Source organism: Lampetra planeri, chromosome 5, assembly GCF_965212315.1.
Source record: "Lampetra planeri chromosome 5, kcLamPlan1.2.h2, whole genome shotgun sequence".
Classification (NCBI taxonomy): Eukaryota; Metazoa; Chordata; class Hyperoartia; order Petromyzontiformes; family Petromyzontidae; genus Lampetra; species Lampetra planeri.
The window spans coordinates 8,120,819-8,143,999 of NC_136111.1; the positions used below are offsets into that span (position 1 = coordinate 8,120,819).

General features: G+C 54.2%; 1 protein-coding gene across 1 annotated transcript; it reads left to right on the forward strand.

Annotated features, from left to right (window-relative positions):
- Positions 1–1,439: 1,439 nt before the first annotated feature.
- LOC144718565 (fibroblast growth factor 4A-like) lies at positions 1,440–22,946 on the forward strand. Its single transcript, XM_078593936.1, has 3 exons — positions 1,440–1,986; positions 13,554–13,657; positions 22,301–22,946. The coding sequence occupies exons 1-3, from the start codon at positions 1,440–1,442 to the stop codon at positions 22,502–22,504; spliced, it is 855 nt and encodes a 284-aa protein (XP_078450062.1). The 3' UTR covers positions 22,505–22,946.
- Positions 22,947–23,181: the final 235 nt, after the last annotated feature.

Sequence of the window (23,181 nt, forward strand, 5' to 3'; positions counted from 1 at the left end):
CCTCAAATGAGTTGCTGGTGCGATGTGTAAAAAAGACAAAGGCGGTCGGGCGTGGTGCTGGCCACCCACCCCCTCGTGTGCAGTTCCGACCTTCATAGGTGCTCGCTAACAGCACTTGCCCCAACAGTCTGTTAAGGTTATACGGAGAGGGGAGGGATCTGTGTTTTTATCTTTGTCTTGCATTGTGGGGAGCGGTATTGTAGTGGGAGTTAGCGCTCTGCGCTCACTTAACCCGACGGCCTACGAAAACTGAGTTCGATTCCCGCTCACATCCAACGTTTGGACGAAGAGCTTTGCAGCTCACCGGATTCCTCCAGGATAAATAAATAGTCTCATTCTGACGTCGGTGACAAATATCTGAAGCGGTCCTGAGCCACCCCCTCCCCCCCTATGCCAACTTCGCCTTATAAGAGCTGTAGCTGATGCGGTGTGTAAAATAATCCGCATGTGGGAAGACAAAGGCGGCCGAGCGTGGTGTTTACCTTCCCCCCCACCTCGTGCCGTGTGGGCCATCATAGCTGCTCGCCAACAGCGCTTGTCCCAAAACGTCTGTCCAGGCTGTATGGGGGGGGGATCTTTGCCAATCGTGTAATTGTTGCTGGGATGCGGTGCCTGTCCCACCAACCCAGTCATGCGCCGTGCCAGCCTTAATAGGGGCTCGCTAACAGCACTTGCCCCAACGCTCCTATAAAGCCCATAAGGGTATCTGTGTATATATGTGCCTACGTCTGTATGGAGGGGTGAGATGAGTGGCTGCGTGTCTGTCGCGGCTTTCGCGAGAGGGCAGGTGGATGTAGCATTCGCTGCTGCGTGTCTCAGTCTCTGCTGGGTGTCTCTGTCTCTGCTGTGAATGGCGCAGACAAGAAGGTGGGGTTCACAGGGCGGCGGCGGCGGTGATATTGGATGTGGGTGGTGACGAGGCTTAGAGGAGTGGAGAGGGAGGAGGAGGGATGGAGAAGTGGAGGAGGATGGATAGAGAAGTGGAGGGGGAGGAGGAGGGATGGAGCAGTGCAGAGGGAGGAGGAGGAGAGAGAAGTGGAGAGGGAGGAGGAGGGATGGAGCAGTGGAGAGGGAGGAGGAGGAGGAGGAGGGATGGAGCAGTGGAGAGGGAGGAGGAGGAGTAGGAGGAGGAGCAGGGGGAGGGAGTGTTGGCGCGCAGGGGAGTAATGATTCAGGACGAGCACCCGGCTGAGTGAGTCAGGTGGGCGGGTCACGGTGATGCGTCAGGCGGCAGGGAGGGGGGCCTCGTGCTTGTGGCATCGGGTTGGATCGAGTAAGTCGTGGTGGCTGGCCTGGTAAGGGAGGAGTGGGGGATGATAGGTGGGTGGGTGGGGGAGGGGTGGGGGGCGTGTTGCTCGTGGGGGGTCGGGTCGCGGGGAGCTGGGGGGGTAGGGCGGAGAGAGGCCACGTGCAAAGCCGCTTTCGCTTGCACAAAAGTTATGCGGGCGCTCGTAGCGAGCGATCTGCCGTTACTGCGGCAGGTACCTTCCCTTCCGCTGCTGCTGCCGCTGGCGCTGCTCCTTAGCCTGCTCGCCTCAACCCCTTCTGCGGCACCGGCAGCGCTCGCCTCGTCCTCATCCTCATCATCATCCTCCTCCTCGTCATCATCATCCTCAGCGGCGGCGGTCGCAGCCGCGGGACAATTGGCTGCAGCGGTGGCAGCAGCGGCCGCGGTGGCCGGAGGACACGCGGCGTCGGACATCTCACAGTCGGACACGGCCTTCTCGACGCACGACCATCACCACCACCACCACCATCATCATCAGCAGCAGCAGCACGCGGACCGCAGGTCCTGGGATACGCTGCTGTCGAGGTCCCGCCAGGGCCGACCGCCGAGCACGGACTCCCTGGCTCGAACCCAGGACAGCGACTACCTGATCGGCATCCGCAGGCTGCGTCGCCTCTACTGCAACATCGGCATCGGATTCCATCTGCAGATTCAGTCGGACGGGAGAGTGACGGGCGAGCACGGCGAGAATCAATACAGTAAGGTCGCCGGCACACGCGGTGGCGATGGGACGGAGCGGCGTGTCTGTCGGTGGTTGCGCTCGTGTCTGTTAAGGAGTCGCGATCGTCGTGATTTGTTCACGTCGGGGCAAGCCTGCAGAACGAAACGCTCCGTCTCAAGCGATGATTCCAGGAGGATTACCCCCGCTGGCTTGCGTCTTGGTGTTGTGATGCGCCGGTCTTGTGTTGGGTGCCTGTGTGCGCGCGTGTGTGCGCGTGCGCGCGTCTTACACGGCATCCTGTATCGTAGTCGCACGTGACAGAGCCACTGCCGTGTGTTGTGTAATGGTCTTTTTGTGAGCTTAAATTTCTGAATGTATCGTCATCATCGTCGTCGTCGTTGAGGTCAGATATGATTCAACCACGTGGTGTTGCGTTGTCGATGTTGCGTGTTTTTTTTAATTCAATGTCATCGTCAGATACGACCTATCGATCATCTATCCACTGCCGCGTGATGTGCTGTGCTGCGTTGGTCTCGTGCGTTTGTGAATTCGCCGTTGTCGTCATCATCGCCGTCAGATATTATCTATCCACTGCTGGATGAACACCCCCCTCCCCCCCCCCACCGCTACCACCAAGGCGCGTGCAGCAGTCACCGCGGGGAATGCGTCGAGAGCTTTGATCGCGAATCGTGTCGCTCGACTTCAACGCCGCGTCTTGATTTGTCGCGATGACGCGCGGCATTGTACGATCGGTCGATAATGCGGCGCTGAGCGCGCACACACACGCGCACACACGTTAGCGTTATTTATTCATTTACGTGCCGTAGAGGAAAGGCACCCGTAGCCGAAACGTCGCCTCTTGTGCACTTGTTCTGCCGCGCTCCTCTTGACGAACGCGTCGAGGTGTCTCCACGCAGAGTGCGCCTCCCCAGGTAGCCCCCCCCTCCCGGGTAGCCTCCCCCCCCGGGTAGCCCCCCTCGGGTAGCCCCCCCCCCCGGGTAGCCCCCCACCCCCCGCTGTTCCGCACACACGCGGCGTGATGCGGACATTCCATCGAGCACCTGCGCACGAGCTGATCACATCGTTCCTTCTGCCTCCCCCCTCTGTCTCTCTGTGTTGCGCCCGTTTTCACACAAAAACAAAGACAACGACCCCTCCCCGTGTAGCCTTAACAGACTGTTGGGGGCAAGTGCTGTTAGCGAGCACCTATGAAGGCCGGCACAGCACACGAGGGGGTGGGTGGCCAACACCACGCCTTTGTTTACACACGGCACCGGGTTACTCATTTGAGGCCGAGTCTACCTAGGAGGGGAGGTCCTGGACCACCTTCAGATAATCGTCACCGGGTGTTGGCCGTGAGCAGGAATCGAACTCGGGTCGCCAGTTTCGCAGCGTGGCGCACTAACCGCTACTACCCCACCGCTCCCCACGCGCACACATGCACGCACGCACACACGCACGCACACACGCACACACGCACGCACACACGCACGCACACACGCACGCACGCACGCACACACGCACACACGCACACACGCACGCACACACGCACGCACACACGCACACACGCACGCACACACGCACGCACACACGCACACACGCACGCACACACGCACGCACGCACACACGCACGCACACACGCACTCGCTCACTTGCTCGCTCCTATCACGCAATCTCTTGCTTTGGGTTGCCACCGCGTCCGTTCGTCACGGAACATCGTCATTTCTTCGAGCGAACGCGTCTTGCCCAAACCCCACTTTACGTTTTTTTATATTTTGAATTCTTTCGTCGATGTTTTTTTTTTGTGCGCTCAGGGTTTTTTGGGATTTCTGGTTCATGAGCGATGGTAAGAAATGCACGCCCGGTGCGGAGTGAGTGGTATTCTGGTGAGAATGTGTGCAAAATGTTGCACGCGTGCGACTGGAGAATCAGGCATGCAGCCGAGTTTCAAATGCAGTCAGGCAGCCGAGTTAAGTCACAAACCACTGTGAGTCAGCCAGTCAACTAGTCAACGGCCACTCAGCCAGCCACTTACTCATTCAACTAGCCAGCTAGTTAACGAGTCAGCTAACCACCCAGTCCAGTCACTCCATCGGTCAATCAGCCAAGCAGACGCTCAGCCACTCAGCCAGCAATAATGAATTACCCACTCAGCCAGTCACTTAGCCAGCTCAAAATTCATCCAGCCAGTCAGACACTCAATCACCCACTCATCGATCCAGCCAGCTAACTTTCTGGTTAGCCACTCAGTCAGCCACTCAGCCAGCCACCTAACCAGCAATCCAGCCAGCTAAGCAAGTCACTCCGTTCGGCCACCCACTAAAGCCGCCAAGCAGCTCCAACTCCCGTTCAGCGAAACGTCCTGCGCTTTCTACAGGGCGTTCCTATTAAGGCAGAGGTCCACCTCGTCGCGTAACAATGTGGTGCGCGACTTTGTGTTTTCAAAGTCTCGTGTGCCCTGTTGCTCCTGCGGCTACGAACTCCAAACCACGGCTCATCCAACGTTACCCTGCCCCCCACCTCAATACAAATGCGCCGGTTGTGGGCGCACCTGCAATTGACCGACTCTCAGAGAGAGCCGCTGAACGGATCCACTGCTGGCAACAGAATCTCTCTTGGTTGCTCTTCATATGCCTTACGAAATGAAGATCCTCTTCGATCATTAACTCATGAAACTCATTAACCGTGTGGGTCAACCCGGGACACACAGCCGAGGTGTGGAGCTACAAGATCAGAGCTGCTTGAGAAGAAGCGTAATAGATGAGGGGTGGGAGGGGGGGATCACGAAGAGACCAGCAATGGAGGAGCCGCGACATTTGTCAGGAGGCTAACCCATCCGTACGAATTTCTGACGGTAACTTTTTTTCTGTCCCACGTGAGTTGTGTTTCCGTCACTCGCAGTGCCAGGACCCTGCTGCCAAATAGTCCCTGAGACTCATCGAGACTTCCACGGTTAATTAAATGACTCTTGATGGATTGTTGAGTGTGCCATCATTGTCATCAATTAGCAGCGGCAGAATAACCACCATCATCAGCAGCAGCAGCAGCGGAATTATAATCACAACGCTCTAGGCTGGGTCAGTCTAAAGTTTATTTTATTGTAATCGCATCTCTTGCTAGACACCAACGACTATGCTCTCCCCATCAGTGAACAAATTAATTGCCCCCCGCCCACCCCCGCCACCCCAGCGGACTGTGACGCTGAAGCCAATAGAAAGCGGGTGACGGCTGCTGCTGGCCAATGGAGATGCGCTCTCGTCATATAAAGACAAAAGATTCCGCGTGTTTGCCTTGCAGACTGGTTCTGGGGCAAGTGCTGTGAGCGAGCACACATTAAGGCCGGACATTGCACTCGAAGTGTTGTGTTCTGGCCAAACACCACGCCCGGCCGCCTTTGTCTCCCCAGTGCTGATATTGCTGTTGCGTCAAGGTGCACCGTACACACGTGCACGTCTTCCGCGTGCCTTTTCCCCATTCCGCGTGGGTCATGGGAGTTGTTTGACCATGCTTCACCACCCAGGTCAATGGTAATTGACTGAAGGGGGCACCCAGAACCAGTTCAGATATCACTCGCCACTGTTGTTAGCCGCGACTGGGAATCGAACTCAGGTCGCCGGATTCATTAGCCGGTGTGCTAGCCACAGTGCCACTGCTCCACCCGGTTACGTACATCCAGATTATTATCACCAAGCGATGGCCCCAATCGAGAGGGAAGTTACTTCTGCAAGGGAGACCTGGTTTTAAATAAGTAGATTTAAACAGCATAGATTTACGCATAGACTTGCTGTAGATAATAGAGACCAAAGACCTGGGTGGACTCAATGTGAAATAAATTTGGAAAAAAGTGCAGAGAGCCTCACTGCTAAAATAAGAATAGGATGTGCTGTTATGTTCCAGAACTCGTGGAGGAAATTCCACATTCCTATGGAGGGGCCCAGTTTTATCCACAAAGATTCCATATTTAAAGAATCCTGAATGGATGATGAGCTGAATTGACCTCTGACCAGGATGTGAACTCATGACTTCATGATTGTGGTTTGAGGATGATGATGATGATGGCTTAGGGATGCCGTCGTCCAGCAGTAGATAGACTAAGACTGGTGATGATGATGATGAAGCCTTCATCCAGCATTCAACAGACCACGCGTGACAGTGATCATCATAATCATGATGTTGATGATGGCGATGAAAGGCTTTAATGCAGCAGTGGGTAAAGCTGCTGCTGATGATGGCTATGATGTTGATGGTACGCGGAGGTCTTCGTCGATAACGAATGATGATGATACTCATGGTGATGATGATGGTGATGGCATGGGGAGTGTTACTCGTGATGATTCTCGTGGTGATAATGATGGTGATGGCATGGGGAGGCGTTAATCGACAACAACGACGACGATGATGATGATGGCACGGCGAGACCTTCGTAGGCGATAGACAATCGTCACGATGAGCGGTGCCGATGGTGGCCGGTATCGACTGAACATTCGAAAGATCATATAGTATGATGTGTAGTATGATGGGTCAAATATTCTTGGGTCTTTCGGTAAAGTCACGTAGATAGGTTCAAAGAAAATAACAAAAAACTACGACGTTTCGATCGCAACACCGCTTGTGTTGCGATCGAAAGTGACTTCACCGAAAGACCCAAAGAATATGAATCCTGCAGTCACGAAAGCTTTAAGTCAGGAAGATTTTATTAGAAAGATTCAAATCCCCACGGGAGACGCATTCGAGCGCCTTTATTGCATCCGCCGGTTGTCTTAATTTAAGATGTGGCAACAACAAAACGCCAAACCGATCTGACTCTAAAGGCCTTGGCTGTGACATCGTGAGGAATTCGCCAGGTGCACGTGGCGCCTGATGCGCGCGGGACCGTCAGCTGCCGGCGCGCGACCGCCCGCGCCTTTGTGACGGCGCGCTTGCCGCCAAGGGGCTGGAGAAGTGGACGTCTTCATCGCCAGATGTGGCTCTGCCTTCGCGCCCTGTTGTGCGGCGGTGTGGCAAAACGTGCGGATTTTTGTTGTTGTTGTTGTTGTTGTTCTACAACGGAAACAAAGTGGTGTCCCCAGGGTCTCGGCGTGGGGATCCTAATGGACCACGTGCCCGCGCGCGCTAAAAAATAAATTCCCCCAAGGTGTTAAATTTGGGTTTCCGCACTCGATGTTGACTCAGCTCCAGCTGTTGAGAAATAAAAAATATCGGTTCGAGTGTCGTGCCTCACGAACCTCGCGCTCACGTTGCTCATCGAGCGGGAAGTGGCGGCCCTCTAGTGCGCGTGGACCAGGGGTCACTTGAAGAAGAAGAAGGGATATCGGCGGTAGCTCTGCAGTGACCACGTCAGTGGGCCCGCTATGTGTCGTGATGACGAGGGTCAAAACCCCCAAACGATACGTATTTAAATAAGCAGACAAGTAGGTACGTAAACAAACTCAATGTCTGAGTACTTTGACAAGCCAACGGCGCTGGCTGTGAGCTGGTGAAATGAACTCATATACCTTTTATTTATTTGTCGCGAAATGATCACCTTTGCACTCCTATCGTTGTTTTATATTGTTTGCTGTTGTATTTTGCTGACCCGCCCCTTACTGGACATCTGTGAAAAAAGCGTCATAGCTCATAGGATTTCTCCATGATAAAATACATATTCTGATTCTTCTTTGGTGCCACCGTTGCTGCTGCCGGTCAGTGGCGGTCGACGGGGGCAGTCAGCAGATGACCCTGTGCTGAAACTATAAGACGATTTAAAATAAGTAATATTTTAAAAAACTGTTTTTAAAAACACGCTTTTATGAAATGTACTAGTAATGGAAGAACTCCACGACTCCAGGAAGTAGCCCCGAAGCTTGCCATAACGTAAGGGACCGTGGCCAATTACAGCCAACGTCAGTTGACCGTGGACAATTAGACCCAAGCCGAAAATCATATATAAAAAAGAATGTTTAAAAATATATATTTGTATTTTTTATGATAGAATATAGTATTGGCATCAGAATTACATAAGTATATCAAGTTTGCAGTCGATACCACATTGGGAAGTGGGTTAAAATTGAGTTGCAAGATTTGAGGATACAACAATGACAACGACAACAACGACAACAGACAGAGTGAGTTAAATAAAAGCGTGTAAAAACACATTTATTTGACCAGGTAAGGACCACTGAGCTATATAGCTCTCTTTCACAAGTAACCTGGCGACAAATGAGAGCTCAACCAAGTGGCTTATCATCACGTGGACATTTATAGCAGACCAAATTACCCTCAACGCATTTTGATTCTAAATGTGGAGGGGGAAAACCGGAGGAGCCGGAGAACAGTTCACGCGACCACGGGGAGAGAGACGCCACAAACTCCAAATAGACAGCAGCAGGCGTCAGGGTCGGGATCGAACCCACGACCTCCTGCATAGCAGGCGAGGTAGCTAACATCTCACCACCCGCGGCGCCCCACCGTTTAGTCCGCTCCGCGGCTGCAGGTGGGACCGTCTTTTATCTTCTACACTGCGAGATAAATAAATCCACCGAGCACCTGCCGCACATGAACCGATTTCATCGCTCCATCTCCTTGGTGGTGGTGCTCCATTCTTCGGCTGCCACGACCCTTTACTCGCCACGTGTCCTCCTCTTCTCGGTCCACTTCTCGCTGACCATTTCAATGACATCATGCAGCTTGCGTCCATTCTCTCGGTTCACGCGTTCCCCAATTTGGCTCCCGGTGTAAAGTCCAAGCAGCGCCGTCCCTGGGGTACGACGATTGGGGGCGACCGCCCCGGGCCCCGCACTATATGGCGGGGGGGGGGGGCGGGGGGGGCGTGGGGGGAGGGGCGCGCTTCATCGTCACGGTGTCAGATGGAACTCTTTCGGTTTAGTTTGAAGGCGATGGGGGTGGGGTGGGGGTACACGGTGGGATTTGACCCGGGCCCCGGACCCCCTATGGACGGCCCCTGAGTCCAAGCGTTATATTCTCCACCGCTTCTTTTCGCACCTTTTCAGAGGTTTGCCGCGACGGCCGTGTGACGTTTCTCCGTGCTCCGGGAGTTTTGCGGGGAAGCGAGAAGCCGGGAGAGGCTTCGGCTTGTTCACGATGAGGGCCGCCCGACGTCCGACGTTTCGCTTTTGCGAGCGTCTGCAGGACTACATAGAAGCAGGGTCTTAATTTCAGCTGGGTCTGTCTGGGCATGCCTTGACACGTCACACCTACTCCACTCTACCGCTGATCGGAAACAAACGATGTCCTGGTAATCCCAATAACAATAGCACTAGAATGCCCTTCATGTAACAAGGAGAAGCTCGTTTTTAGGAGGGTTCTGCTTCAGTTTGGATGTTTGGTCATGAATCCCGTTACACTGGTCAACAAAAAAAAACATCTTTTTCTGGGCTGGACTTTTGCAGCTGTTATAGACTAATTTCAGGGTGCTGATTCCAAATCTGATCTCAGATTTGCTCTATCACATCTCATTTTATGCTATCGGCATACCCCATTTTCATTGATTTTACCAGAAATTAACTCTGTCACTTATGATTGCAAGTTGTTGCGAGTCAGTGACTGCTTTAGTGTTAAAATATGGTGCTGTATTTTTAGGATAGTGTGTTTATAATATAATTTTATGTAGATATCCACATTTATTTAATATTTTTCTTCTGCAGTTTTTATTGAAAATGCAATATTTGATATCTCAAAGACCTGATGTGATAGACAAAAACTGATGTCAGATTTGGAATCAGCACCCCAAAATCACCTTAAAACCGTTGGAATATCTTTTGCCAGAACAAGTGTGTTGACCAGTGTTATTATTGAGACTTTGGATTCGTTGGGGGAGGAAATCGTGAACGTGGTTGACACCAAAAGCTGCACAAATGCAGTCAAGAATCAATTGATGTCCTGCCACCATCTGGCTACCTGACAACCTACCCACCCACATACCGACCTTTCAACCCTCTGATAGATCTATCCACCTAACCATCCACCTAACCACTTACCTACCCACTTACCCATCTATCCATTCACCCACATGCCCACCCACATACCTACCAATATAGCCACCCGGCCACCAAGATACCCACATATCTACCCAGCGAACCGCCCATCTTCTCACCTATCTGCCAAATCCATCTACCTGACTACCCACCAAAATTCCCACCTACCGATTTGCCCAGCAAACCAAAGACCAAGATCCTCCGTATAGCCTCGGTAGACTGTTGTTGCAAGTGCTTTTAGCGAGTAGCAATTATGAAGGCCGGCAAGGCGCACGAGGGGGGTGGGTGGCCAACACTACGCCCGGCCGTCTTTGTCTCCCCACAGGCGACGTTTTACACACCGCACCAGGTACTCATTTGAGGCTGAATCGACCTCACCACCCACTCACCTACCTACCGTGGGGGGGGGGGGGGGGGTGCTTGTAGTACCAGGTGTTGTAGTATCAGATGGGCAAATGGGGGGGGGGGGGGAGCAGGTAACCATTCCCTAGCAAGCTCTGCCCTGTGCAGCACCTCTTCCCCCACCACACCGCTTGCTCTGTGCAGTTCATCACCGATTTTCACCGGAATATTTCGCTGCGTAATCTTGGCCCGTGCGCGCGTGTAACCCGCCACGGCACGCGGAGCCGCGTAGTCGTGTGGACACCGGCCACGAAGAGGACGGGGCAAGAGGCCTACGGTGCGCGCAGAAGCACGGGGAGACGCGCGCTTGGGATGAAGATTTTGCTGTTTTTCCCCCCGGATTTTTTTGTTTGCGCGGAGTCACTTTAAGATGTTCTTTGTTCATGTTTTTGTTTGTTGCGGTTGCACCCGAGTCAAGAGCCGCATAACTCACAGGGCTATACCTAATCAATGAAACTGCAACTGAAAAATGACACTGAGAGGGGCAGTGCGAGCGGGACACGTGGAGCAGCGAACCTCCGCGGGTTAATGGCGTCATTTGGTGGTTGATCGTGTAGATGGGTGGGCTTGGGCAGGGATGATGGCCGGTTGGGCAAGACTAAAGAAGGAGCGGTAGCTAAGGGAGGGAACTCGTCCAGGGGTTCCGCCTGCTGTGGAGATGGAGCGATGAGCGCGGCCCGTTTGCAGGCGCTCGCGCGGACTGTTGCATCGCAGGGTTGTGAAAGATGGCGACAGAGGCCTTCATCCAGCAGTGGATTGATAATGGCACGTGGTGATGATGATAGTGGTGATTATGATGATGATGAGGAGGAGGAGGAGTTTATATCTATCTGCAGTAACATTTCGCTCCGGTGACTAAATCTGTCGTCGTGACGCACGCCTGCGATCCGGTGCTTTTGGAGGCGAGGGTTGGCGGATCGGGCGGAGTTTCTTTTTGAACGTGTGGAACTCCATCACCCGCTCGGGGTGACAAGATGGCGAGGAGAGGGCGGCGGTACGGCAAGCGGGATCGTGAAGCCGTCTGTATTGGGGGGCGAGGAGAGGGGGGGCGGTACGGCAAGCGGGATCGTGAAGCCGTCTGTATTGGGGGGCGAGGAGAGGGGCGGCGGTACGGCAAGCGGGATCGTGAAGCCGTCTGTATTGGGGGGCGAGGAGAGGGGGGGCGGTACGGCAAGCGGGATCGTGAAGCCGTCTGTATTGGGGGGCGAGGAGAGGGGCGGCGGTACGGCAAGCGGGATCGTGAAGCCGTCTGTATTGGGGGGCGAGGAGAGGGGCAGCGGTACGGCAAGCGGGATCGTGAAGCCGTCTGTATTGGGGGGCGAGGAGAGGGGCGGCGGTACGGCAAGCGGGATCGTGAAGCCGTCTGTATTGGGGGGCGAGGGTGGCGGTACAGCAAGCGGGATCGTGAAGCCGTCTGTATTGGGGGGCGAGGAGAGGGGCGGCGGTACGGCAAGCGGGATCGTGAAGCCGTCTGTATTGGGGGGCGAGGGTGGCGGTACAGCAAGCGGGATCGTGAAGCCGTCTGTATCGGGGGGCGAGGAGAGGGGCGGTGTTTCCGCCGTTCCGCTCGAGTTTCTAACCGCTCGAGAACGCTCCGTACGACATCAAGTGGAACTGGCCAAACGTCCCAGCGCTGCAGGACCCTCCTGAGAGGGAGGCTCTGAGACTCGGAAGGTCACGAGTTCGACTCCTGATTGGGGGTGGGGGGGGCGGTCGAATCTGGCCATCCTCCCGCTCGGGGTTTATCAAATGAGCTCCACTGATGTGTGGGAAGTCGTCAGTGGTCATCCTGTGGATATACTCGACCCCTCGATAGGAATGTGGAATTCCCCCCCCCCCCCGCTCACTCGCTGTGTGTTTGTTGAACTTCTTTCGCGCCGTACGTAGCCAACCGTGCTAATCGGGAGACACATTTAAAGGGGGCAACATTTCATCATCTTTCTCCTGCATCGTGTGCCCGCGATGCCCTCCACCGCCCTCATAGCCGAGTTCAACCCCATTGGGGTTTGCCCTGGGCCCCATGAGCGTGAGTGAGTGAGTGCGGGGAGGGAGCGAGAGGGACCGTGGCGCCACGGAACCCGCGATGGATGGCGGCCGGCAGGAGACCTTCGCTTAGGGGCCGTCCATAAATGACGTCGCGCACCTAGGGGAGGGGGGGGGGGTCATACATTTGTGACGATGGGTGACAAGGGGGGGGGGGGGCTTGAGAAATATGACGTCACGTAAAAATGCGCAACTTTAAATAAATATAGACAACACGTCCTACTTAATTAAATAGACTTTTTAAACAAATGTTTTCTCCTACAACATCAGAGTGCAGCGCCACATTAAATACGCACTACAATGACAATAGTTTAAAGCGATTTGAAGCATGTTTTATTTTTAAAATAGAAATATGGTTTTGGGGGGGGGCAGAGATTTGTGACGTCATATTTGAGGGGGGTCTGACTTTTTGTGACGCCGTGTGACGAGGGGGGCGGGGGTCAAAAATCGTCCAAAATCGCGTGACGTCATTTATGGACGGGCCCTTAGCAGCCCTCCTCCTTATAACCGCCCACCGATTTCTCTCTTAAAGCCTCACCTCTTCTCGATTGCCCATTTTCCTCATCTACCCTCTCCCCTCCTCTCCCACTCCTTCCCCGTCCCTCCCCCATAGCCCTTTCGTGATCCTCAAGTCGCCCCTCTATCGCTGCTGCCACTCGTTCCTCAACACCCTGCAGCGTGCCCCTCCCCCTGCCTACTACGTCATCCCATTCCATGTCGCGCGCCTTGAGTGAAGACGTGTCAAGACAATGACAGGAATGATTGCGACGATGATGACAATGATGATGACGACGACCATGATGATGACGATGATGACGACGATGATGACGATGATGACGACAATGATGATGACGACAATGATGATGACGATGATGATGATGAAGATGATGACGACGATGATAACGACGACGATGATGACGATGATGATGACTATGATGATGACGACGACGATGAAGATGACGATGATGATGATGATGACGACGATGATGATGACGATGAAGACGATGATGAGGACGACGACGATGAAGATGACGATGATGACGATGACGATGATGACGATGATGACGACGATGACGATGATGATGATGACGACGACGATGGTGATGATGACGATGACGATGATGACGATGACCCGCGAGCTCACGCCGGCCGCCCCCTGTGCATGACGGTAACGCCGTGGCCGCAGGTCTCCTGGAGATCGCCACGGTGGAGCGAGGGGTCGTGAGCCTCTACGGGGTCAAGGCCGGCCTCTTCATCGCCATGAGTAACAAGGGGAAGCTGTACGCATCGGTGAGTCCGCGGCCCGCTCACCTGGCTCACCCCTCTTGCCCGCCTCACCCCCCTCCCTCGCTGCTGGGCCCCCCTTTAAAGTTCTCGGAGTCAAGTCGACACGCGTTGGCGCAACCGAGCGATGCGCGTCACATCCATTCCTGTAGAGCTGCTTTGTTGGCAGTCTCGTCCTTCCCCCGCACGGCCGATTAGCACGGTTGGCTACGTACGGTGCGAAAGAAGCCCAACATAAACACACAAATACACACACACATACACACACACATACATACACATACACACATACATACACACACATACACACACATACATACACACACACATACACACACATACACACACATACACACACACACACATACACACACATACACACATATTCACACATGCACACATATACACACACACATACACACACATACACACACGCACACACGCAAATACACACACACGCACACACGCACATACACACACACGCACACATATACATACACACATACACACGCATACATACACACATACACATACACACACACATACACACACATATATATACACACACACACACGCACACACATACACACACGCACACATACACACACATACACACACACACGCACACATACACACACACATACACACACACGCACGCACACGTTCCTCGTACTCCAGAGGCGCGAGCTCGCCGAGCAGAATGCGCGCGACAGGCACAACGCAGGTCGCGTCGTCACTCATTCTGTTCGGGCGTCTAACATTTGTTTAAAGTTTGCTTAACACATTGACCTTGTCGTGTCGTGCCCCCCACCACCACCACCACTCCTCTGCTATAAACAAGAATGGGGGGGGGGGTGGCGGATGGGGCTGCTTGTACGCCATCCATTGCGCCAAGGGTTGCGTTTCTCGCTGAATGTTGTCCGCGACGCTGGAAGAGTGGACGGCACGCGGCTCGTCGCGACAGTCGTGAGCGAGACGCCTCTTGGTCGATGCGGTCTGCCGGGCGCGGAAATATCTTTCCGGGCCAGCAAGGCCGGACATGCGCCGTGCGTATGGACGTCTGTGAAGAATGAGCTTTGATGGCTCATGGGATTCATCCCGTCTAATTAAAGATGTAGTCCATTCATTGGGAGCGCTCACAGAAAGAAGAGAATCTCCACGGTGCGCGGAAGGAGATCTCACAGAGCTGCTCCTGAGATCACATCCAGTGACGGCTCTAATCCGCACACGATGGGGGTTGAGGTTTCCCATCACACGCTCCCCGGCACAGAGAAATGATTCTCGCGCGGCAGTCAAACTAGTTTCTTTATTATTCTATTCTCTGAGTCAAATTAATGTATACAAATTCGGTGGAAAGTCAAATTATAATTTAGTTTTGTTTTGTTTTTATTCTGACAAGGGCCCGACACAGAGCGCTAGCAATTAGCAGAGAAGGGGGCACCGAAATTCCGCAGGCAGGAGCCCGAAGCGCCGTGCTCACAAATTATTCTGTTTTAAAACCTCACATTACGCGGGGGTGGGGGTGGCAGCAGTGGGGGGGGGGGGGGCTGGGGTGCAGTCATTGGTGACCGCGCTGAGACCATTAAATCGCTCCACTCAAGAACCCCGAGTTTCATCACGGGCGGCTGAAACTCGGATTCAAACCGGTTGTCCCTGACCCCCCTGAAACCGCCCGGCCAGCTCAGGTTCCAAAAACACCCGCACAGCCAACGTATCCCACACACAGCGTCGGTGTGCGTCGACAGGACACGAGAGAGGTCCGCTTTACGAGCTGTTTCCCTGCGTAAGGCAGCGACGACGATTGCGGTTGTAAATCAGGTCGCCAGCGACTCACCTCGTGCAAAGATCGCCCCACGGGAGCCTCCGCAAGCTGCCGCGGGGCAAGGGCCGCGAGCGAAGAGCGCTTACGAAGGTCGGCACAGCGGAAGGTTTGGGCTGGAGCCGCACCGTCTTTGTCTGTCACCCTCACGCCGGCGTTTTCACACACGGCGTCGGGTTTACTCGTTCGAGGCTGTGCCGACCTAGGGGAGGCCCAGGACAGGGTTCAGGCATTCGCCACTGATGTTCTCTCCCACCCCCAACGTGTAGCCTAAACATAATGTAGGGGCAAGTTCTGTTCGCGAGCACCTATGAAGGCCGGCACAGCACACGAGGGGTTGGGTGGCCAGCACCATTACCAGTCACCTTTGTCTCCCGAGTCGACCTAGGGAAGGCCCAGACCCGGTTCAGATAATCGTCATCCGGTGTTGGCCGTGAGCGGGAATCGAACTCGGGTCGCCGGGTTCGTAGCGCAGCGCGCTAACCACCGCACTAACGCTCCACGCACATACACGCACGCACTTACACGCTGATTTCCACCTGTAATTGTGCCCTAATAATAACCTGTGTCTCCACCGCGTTGCGCAAATACGCGGCTTCAGCCCTTGCCTGCCCCACGCGAGCAAAGCACTCGGGCTAAACCTCGTCATTACCGCCCGTCTCACTCTCTGTGAGTCTGCGCGATGCCTCTCTCCGTGCCTGCGTGCCGCCACACGCTCTTCATGCTGCCATGTGCGTATTTAATAACCATTGCGTGCGTGATGTAATTTAAATAGGTTAAACACATACGTGCGTGCGTGCACGTGTGTGTGTTGGGGGTGGGGGGTCGGTGGAGGGGGGGAGGGGAGCAGTGGCGCAACGGTTAGATCACTGCAGCACCAACCCAGCGACCAGATTTTGATTCTAGGCCACACGGCTAACGTCAGTGACGAGCTAATAGCTCCACCTCTCCCGAAGAGTGTGCCGACAAACACCCTCGAGTGGGGCTCTCAAGATCGGTCTCCCGTTGAGGCCCTATCGCCAGCAGTGGCGAGAGCCAAGGCATTGCAGGGCTGCACCTTGACAGCTATCTGCCCCCCTCTCTCTATTTAAGGCCTCGACACAGAGGCGTCGTTTCTCTGTGTGACTATGTGTTTGTCTCTCTCTCTGTGTCTCTGTGTTATCTCTGTCTGCTTACGTGTCTGTCTATGTGTCTCCTGTTCTGTGTTTAATCTCTCTCTTAAATTTAGCAATCTTTGGAAGAACGTAATCAACCAGGTAGGGTGCTGACTGTTATGTTAGCCGACTATCTGTGTTGTATTACATTATATTGCTAAGTTTACTCGGTTTTGTTTTCTCTTTCATTTGTACCTGATGATGATTTCTTGTGTTGCAATCGAAACGTCGTATGCTATTATTTATTATTTTCTCTTTCTACGTGACTTTACCGAAAGAACCAAAGAGTAGCGCTGTCTATGTTTGCAAATATCAGCCTCTTTGCAATTCCCTCCAAGAAGCAAGCCAGTAAAGCATCCACTCAGGAACTTACCAGGCCACCCAGCCACACTCAGCCACACGCTCGTCGACAAAAAAAAAAAGGAATTTTGCAAGCAAGATCAGACACCGTTTGCCTCTTTGTGATGTGCGTGACCAGGAATTGAACCGAGGCGGCTTGGATTTTAGAGCCAGTGTAGACGGGTGACCTCGGGCATCAGGAAACTTGCGCTGACACAGCTGAGGAGCTGGGTTCGAGGCCGGGTTTTCAGCCGCGCATGTTCGCGCCCGGGCTCCTCAAGGGGTAGCGAGCTGATGGTCTCAGCTCGGTCACGAATGCCTGCACACACGGCAAAAAAAGAAACCCCAACAAATTATAATTGGATTTTCATGAGTAAGATTTTCTAATTTTTATTTGATTGGCATGCGAGGAACACTCTAGGCAGTGCGCTTAAAATGTATGACTATATTGTGGTGAAATAAGCAGTTCTGTGAAGCCATCTTCCAGGGCCAATTCTGGCGCATTGGCCATTCTTCACAGCACGTATATATATTGGAGATTGGCAGACTCGTCTCTTGCATTGTGTAACTGTGCAAAAAACAAACACAGACAGAGAGACAGGTGGACGGACTGCTGTCTAACGGGGCCTCCATACGACAGACGGACTGGCTGATTAGTTTACCTTTCTTGTACTGTGCACCACTGTCCTGTGTCTGCACTGTTTGTTGTTGTAACGTTCCTACCCGCCCACACTGGACATGTGTACAAAAAAATAGCTTCATAGCTCATCGGATTCCTCGAGTACAAACACATATTCTGATTCTGTCATCGCCTGATGAGGTCTGCAGACAATGAACTGACAAACCGGCCTCTGATCATTTCTTTAAGAGAGCAGATCGACAGAGCAGCCTCTCGAATGCGTCGTTACGCAATACCAGAGAGAGAGAGAGAGGGAGTCAGACAGACAGACAAAGCGTTCGCTGATGGGGGGGTGGGTGGGGGGTGGGGGTAGGTCTCCGGATGGTGACAGCTCGAGAGAAAAAGAGAGAGAGAGCGAAAGAGAGACGCCGTCCGTCCGATCTCATCGTCGTCACAGCCACGTACGCGGGCGCAACATCTCCCGCGTCGACCTCGCCCTCGGTGAACGCGCTGCGGTCACTCACCCGTACGAGCGAGGCACGGAACGCGCGCCTGTCGCTTCGGCCCAGCGTCACGCCGGGCGCGCGCTCGTAGTAGTAGTAGTCGTAGTAGTCGTAGTAGTCGTAGTAGTCGTAGTAATAATGAGTGAATGGCGGAACAGAATTGCTCGCGAGCAAACGGCGGCTCCGAGCCGCGGCTGAACGCGCTGCACTCCACTCCCGCGTGCACGCGGAGTGAGCGATCCGGTTTCTTCTGGGAGCACGAGAGAGTGCGTGCGAGTGTGAGTGTGTGAGTGTGTAGTAGTAGGTTTTTACCCTTTTAAACTGGTACAAAACTGACACCTTTATTCAAGGCATCATGTTTGCAATAACCACAAAACAAGTAGTCAAAAAGCAAACAAAAAGAAGCAACTCTGATAATAATGATAATGCATATTATTATCATTATCAGAGTTGCTTCTCTGTAGCTACTCGTGTAGCTACTCGTGTAGCTACACAAGTAGCTACTTGTGTAGCTACTTGTGTAGCTACTTGTGTAGCTACTTGTGTAGCTACTCGTGTAGCTACACGAGTAGCTACTTGTGTAGCTACTCGTGTAGCTACTTGTGTAGCTACTTGTGTAGCTACTCGTGTAGCTACTTGTGTAGCTACTCGTGCTACTAGGATAGTCCGGCACTGCTGGCCACCCCTGCTCCGGTGTCGAACCCTTCAAAATTGGCTCTCAGCGTGCGGACGCTGCTGTGGAATCGTCGTTCACGCATCACGCCAAGTCCCCTCTCTCTCTCTTCCCACCGCTGATTCACCTCCCCCCCACCCCCAATCCTCTCCCCCAACTCCGCTCTTCTCACGTCAGCGATCGGGTTTCCTACAGTGCACCCTGGCCGCATGCCTGTTTAATTGAGCGTTCGTTAATTGGCTGCCGCACAATGAATGGCACACGCGGTGGCGGCCGACGGCGACTCCATCGTGACCGAAGGAACGTTTTAGAAAGTTGAATTCGCTTTGTTTCGCGAGCCGACGGTCGTGATGAATTAAAAAAAGACAACACCGTGAATCACGTTCATTCATCCCTTGGACAAATCCACCGCTAGATGAAGGCCTGTCGCCGCGCAGCGTCGGTCGTGCGTGGAGGTTTACTCGGCGTCCGGGAGAGGCGCGCACATCACTCGCCACGGAAGTTCGTTCGCGTCCTCTTCGTTCGCACGGCTGCTGATGTAAGATTGTAAGATTGCAGAGCAACAGCGACAACCTTCACGTCCAGGTGGCGCACGGGAGATGGGAAACAACCGGCGCCAGGAGCAGCGTGATGCAGAGGTGTGGACTCGAGTCATGTGACTTGGACTCGAGTCAGACTCGAGTCATGAATTTGATGACTTGCGACTCGACTTGGACTTGCATAACAATGACTTTGTCCCACCTATGAGATGTGGACTCGAGTCATGTGACTTGGACTCGAGTCAGACTCGAGTCATGAATTTGATGACTTGCGACTCGACTTGGACTTGCATAACAATGACTTTGTCCCACCTCTGGCGTGATGTCTCGCATCGTCTATTTGTGGGATCGGACATTGCGTCGTTACGTGTCGTTAGCTCAGTGGTGAGTGATACGTGGTGGGCAGTGGGGTGGGGGGAGATTTGGGGGGGGGTTAGGTTGGTGGTGGGGGGGCGGGGGAGATTTGGGGGGTTCGGTTGGTCGTGGGGGGGGGGAGATTTAGGGGGTTTGATTGGTGGTGGTGGGGGGGGGGGAGATTTGGGGGGGTTAGGTCGGTGGTGGGGGGGGGCGGGGGAGATTTTGGGGGGTTAGGTTGGTGGTGGTGGTGGTGGTGGGAGATTTGGGGTGGTTAGGTTGGTGGTGGTGGGGGGGGAGATTTGGGGGGGTTAGGTCGGTGGTGGGGGGGGGCGGGGGAGATTTTGGGGGGTCAGGTTGGTGGTGGTGGTGGTGGTGGTGGTGGGAGATTTGGGGTGGTTAGGTTGGTGGTGGTGGGGGGAATTTAGGGGGGTTTGGTTGGTGGTGGTGGTGGGGGGAGATTTGGGGTGGTTAGGTTGGTGGTCGGGTGGGGGGGAGATTTGGGGGGGATAGGTTGGTGGGGGGTGCGGGGGAGATTTGGGGGTGGTTTGTTTCGTGACATGAGTTCGAGTCCTGATCACGGCTAACACCGGTGGCGAGTCATATCTGAACCGGTCCCAGGCTTCACTTCGTCACTTTCACCAACACACACTGACGGGCGTAGTGAAGTAAGGTGGGGTGGGTGGGGGAACGTTGTGTGTGTATGTTGAACTTTTTTTGCACCGTACGTAGCCAACCGTGACAATCGGAGGTGCAGGGTAAGAACAACAAACTCCAAACTAAAAACCAGTTCTAAAGAAATTCGTTACCAATCCAGATGAATTAAAAGCTCCAGTGGCTTCCTAATATCGGAAACGAGAGCGTTCCAGTCGGCCGCAGACGCTCATCTGGAAGCGCGCGATGCAGTGAAACCTTAATTCAGCAGTGCATTGACAAAGGCACCGGTGCTTGTGCTTGAGAATTGAGAAGGACAAGATAGGGAGAGAGGGGATGGGCGGTTGGGCGGGTGGGTGGACGGGTTGGTGAGAGTGAGCGTTTAGGGGGTCAGCCTTGTGAGCCGTCGCTCCCGGGCATGACCTTTGCCGACCCGCGCGAGCCCCGCACCTCTCGACTCGCAACACGAGCGCTAATGTCGAGGCATTCATCCTCAATTGCTTACACGCGGCCCCGGGCGACAGACACAACCATGTGTAGCGGCGGCGGCGGTGAGCCGTTGTCGCCGTGCGGTGATGTTCAAGGCAAACACCTGAAGCACCATCAGACTGGCGGTGACCTTTGCAGTTGAGAGTGGGGGGGTGTGCGCGCTGCGTCACAGGCATCCCGCAGCACGTGTCCGCACACGCTCGCTCCCGACCGCTCCGCCTCATCACCCCGTCTCTTCCTCGCTTTGCCGCCTCCACTGCCGTGCATACAACAAAGATCCCCTAACCGTATAGACTCTAACAGGCTGTCGCGACAAGCGCTGGGCGCGAGAACCTATTAAGGCTGGCAGGGCACAGGAGTGGGTTGGTGGCCAGCACCACGCCCGGCTGATTTTGTATCCCCGAGTGGCGATGTTTATACATCGCACCAGGCACGCATTTGATGCGGAGTCGACGTAGGTGAGGGACAGATAATGAATGGTCACTGGTGTCGGTGGCCATGAGTGGGAGTCGAACTTGGGTGGCCAGGTTCGTAACGCAGTGCGCTCACCACTGAGCCAGCACTCACCAAATGTATATTATCAACAAGCCAAGGACAAAGATCCCCATGTCGCCTTAACATGCTTTTGGGGCAAGTGAAGGGGTGGGTCTCCAGCACCACGCCTTTGTCTCCCTAAGTGGTCGTGAGCGGGAATCGAACTCAGGTGGCCGAGTGGCGGCAGCAATTTGCCAAGCGTAAGGATGATTGACGTGACATTTGGGGCATTGAGAAATGAGGATTGCTCCGAATGTGAGTGTCATACTTGTGATCTCTCCCGCCGCCGGACAGCAATTGCGTAAATATCCTGCTCGCAAAGTTGTGTGTTCATGACGAGCCGCAGGAAGGAGGCACGACTCAAGCCATGTACCCCTCCCTACGTGTCACTCGCTCAAGGGGCAGGCTGGGTTCCCGTCGTGTGCAGCGGCGTCCTCGTGTCAAGCGGTTGATGCATATCCTGAAAAGTGCCGCGTGAAGCGAAAAGGCGCGTGAAGCGAAAACAATGTCGCCGTGAATGATACTGAAATAAGTTTGACGATGTACGCACACACGCACGGTATGATGGCGGGACAAATATCTGATGGTATGCCGCTGCGTTACTGTATTATTCCATGCACTGTATCGACTCGGCCGTGCAGCACAAGAAAGTAGTTCGTCATCGACCCGCTCATAAACTGCGTTATATAACAGGCGCGTTTCGTGTTATAAAGGGCGCGTTTCGCGTTATAATGGGACGCGTTCCGCGTTATAATAACGGTGTGTGTTACGCGAAAAGCGTTCCCTGACGGAAGAACCGCGTCATAGCGAAGACACGTTGTGTGAACACTGCACGTAAAGCGAGGACTTGCGGTACAGATACAGAGGGGGGTGGGGGGGTGTGGCGGGGGATCGTTGTCTCCGAAAGACGGGAGGTTGAAAGAATTTGACGCGGACGGTCGCACGTTTTTTTGTTGTCTCTCTCGCTCGCAGTCCAACTTCAGCGACGAGTGCAAGTTCCGCGAGATCCTGCTGCCCAACAACTACAACGCCTACGAGTCGTGGGAGCACGCCGGGATGTACATCGGCCTCAGCAAGGGGGGGCGCAGCAAGAGAGGCGGTCGGGTGTCTCTGGCTCTGACCGTCACGCACTTCCTGCCCAGACGCATCGGCGGGGAGAACGAGCACCCGGCGTAGGCGCGACGGCCCCCTTGACGGAACGCGAACGAGGGACGCCGTCGCTCTTTTGACTGTTCGAGGCAACGCTGAGGTGTGGGCTTTGGTGGGACTTCGCCGTCGCAAGCAGGGGTGGTGATGGTCGTGGTGAGGATGATGATGATGTCCGGTGGATGAGACTGGTGATGGAATGGCAGCCAAAGGGAGAGGAGAAGAGAGGGGGGGGGAGATCACCCGAGAAGTCAACCAGCGTGGATGTTGCGACGGAGCGATGAGATCAAAGCCCACGTGTTAAACTGAGATCAGAGAGTTGAGATGCATGAGCGTTGACGTTGATTGTGGTGGCATCGCGGAACCAGCGTGGTGAACAACAACAAAGATCGCAATCACTCACATGGCATGGGGAGGACTTCATCCAGCAATAGATAGACCAACGTTCATGATAGTGATTGGGAGTTGATGATGATGCCACCAGCAATGGGACGAGATGGTGGAGTATGCGTGTGTGTGTATGTGTGTGTGTGCTTGCGTTTGGGTTCTCACAGCTTGATTGGACAATGAAGTTTTGGCCTAGGGGGGCCTGGATGGGGTGAGAAGACATCAACCACAGTCACCCCCAGCTCCAAACGATGAAGATTACAATCCTACGATGAAGGTCCACTTCTCTGATGAAGAACATCGACCACCCGATCGCAGCC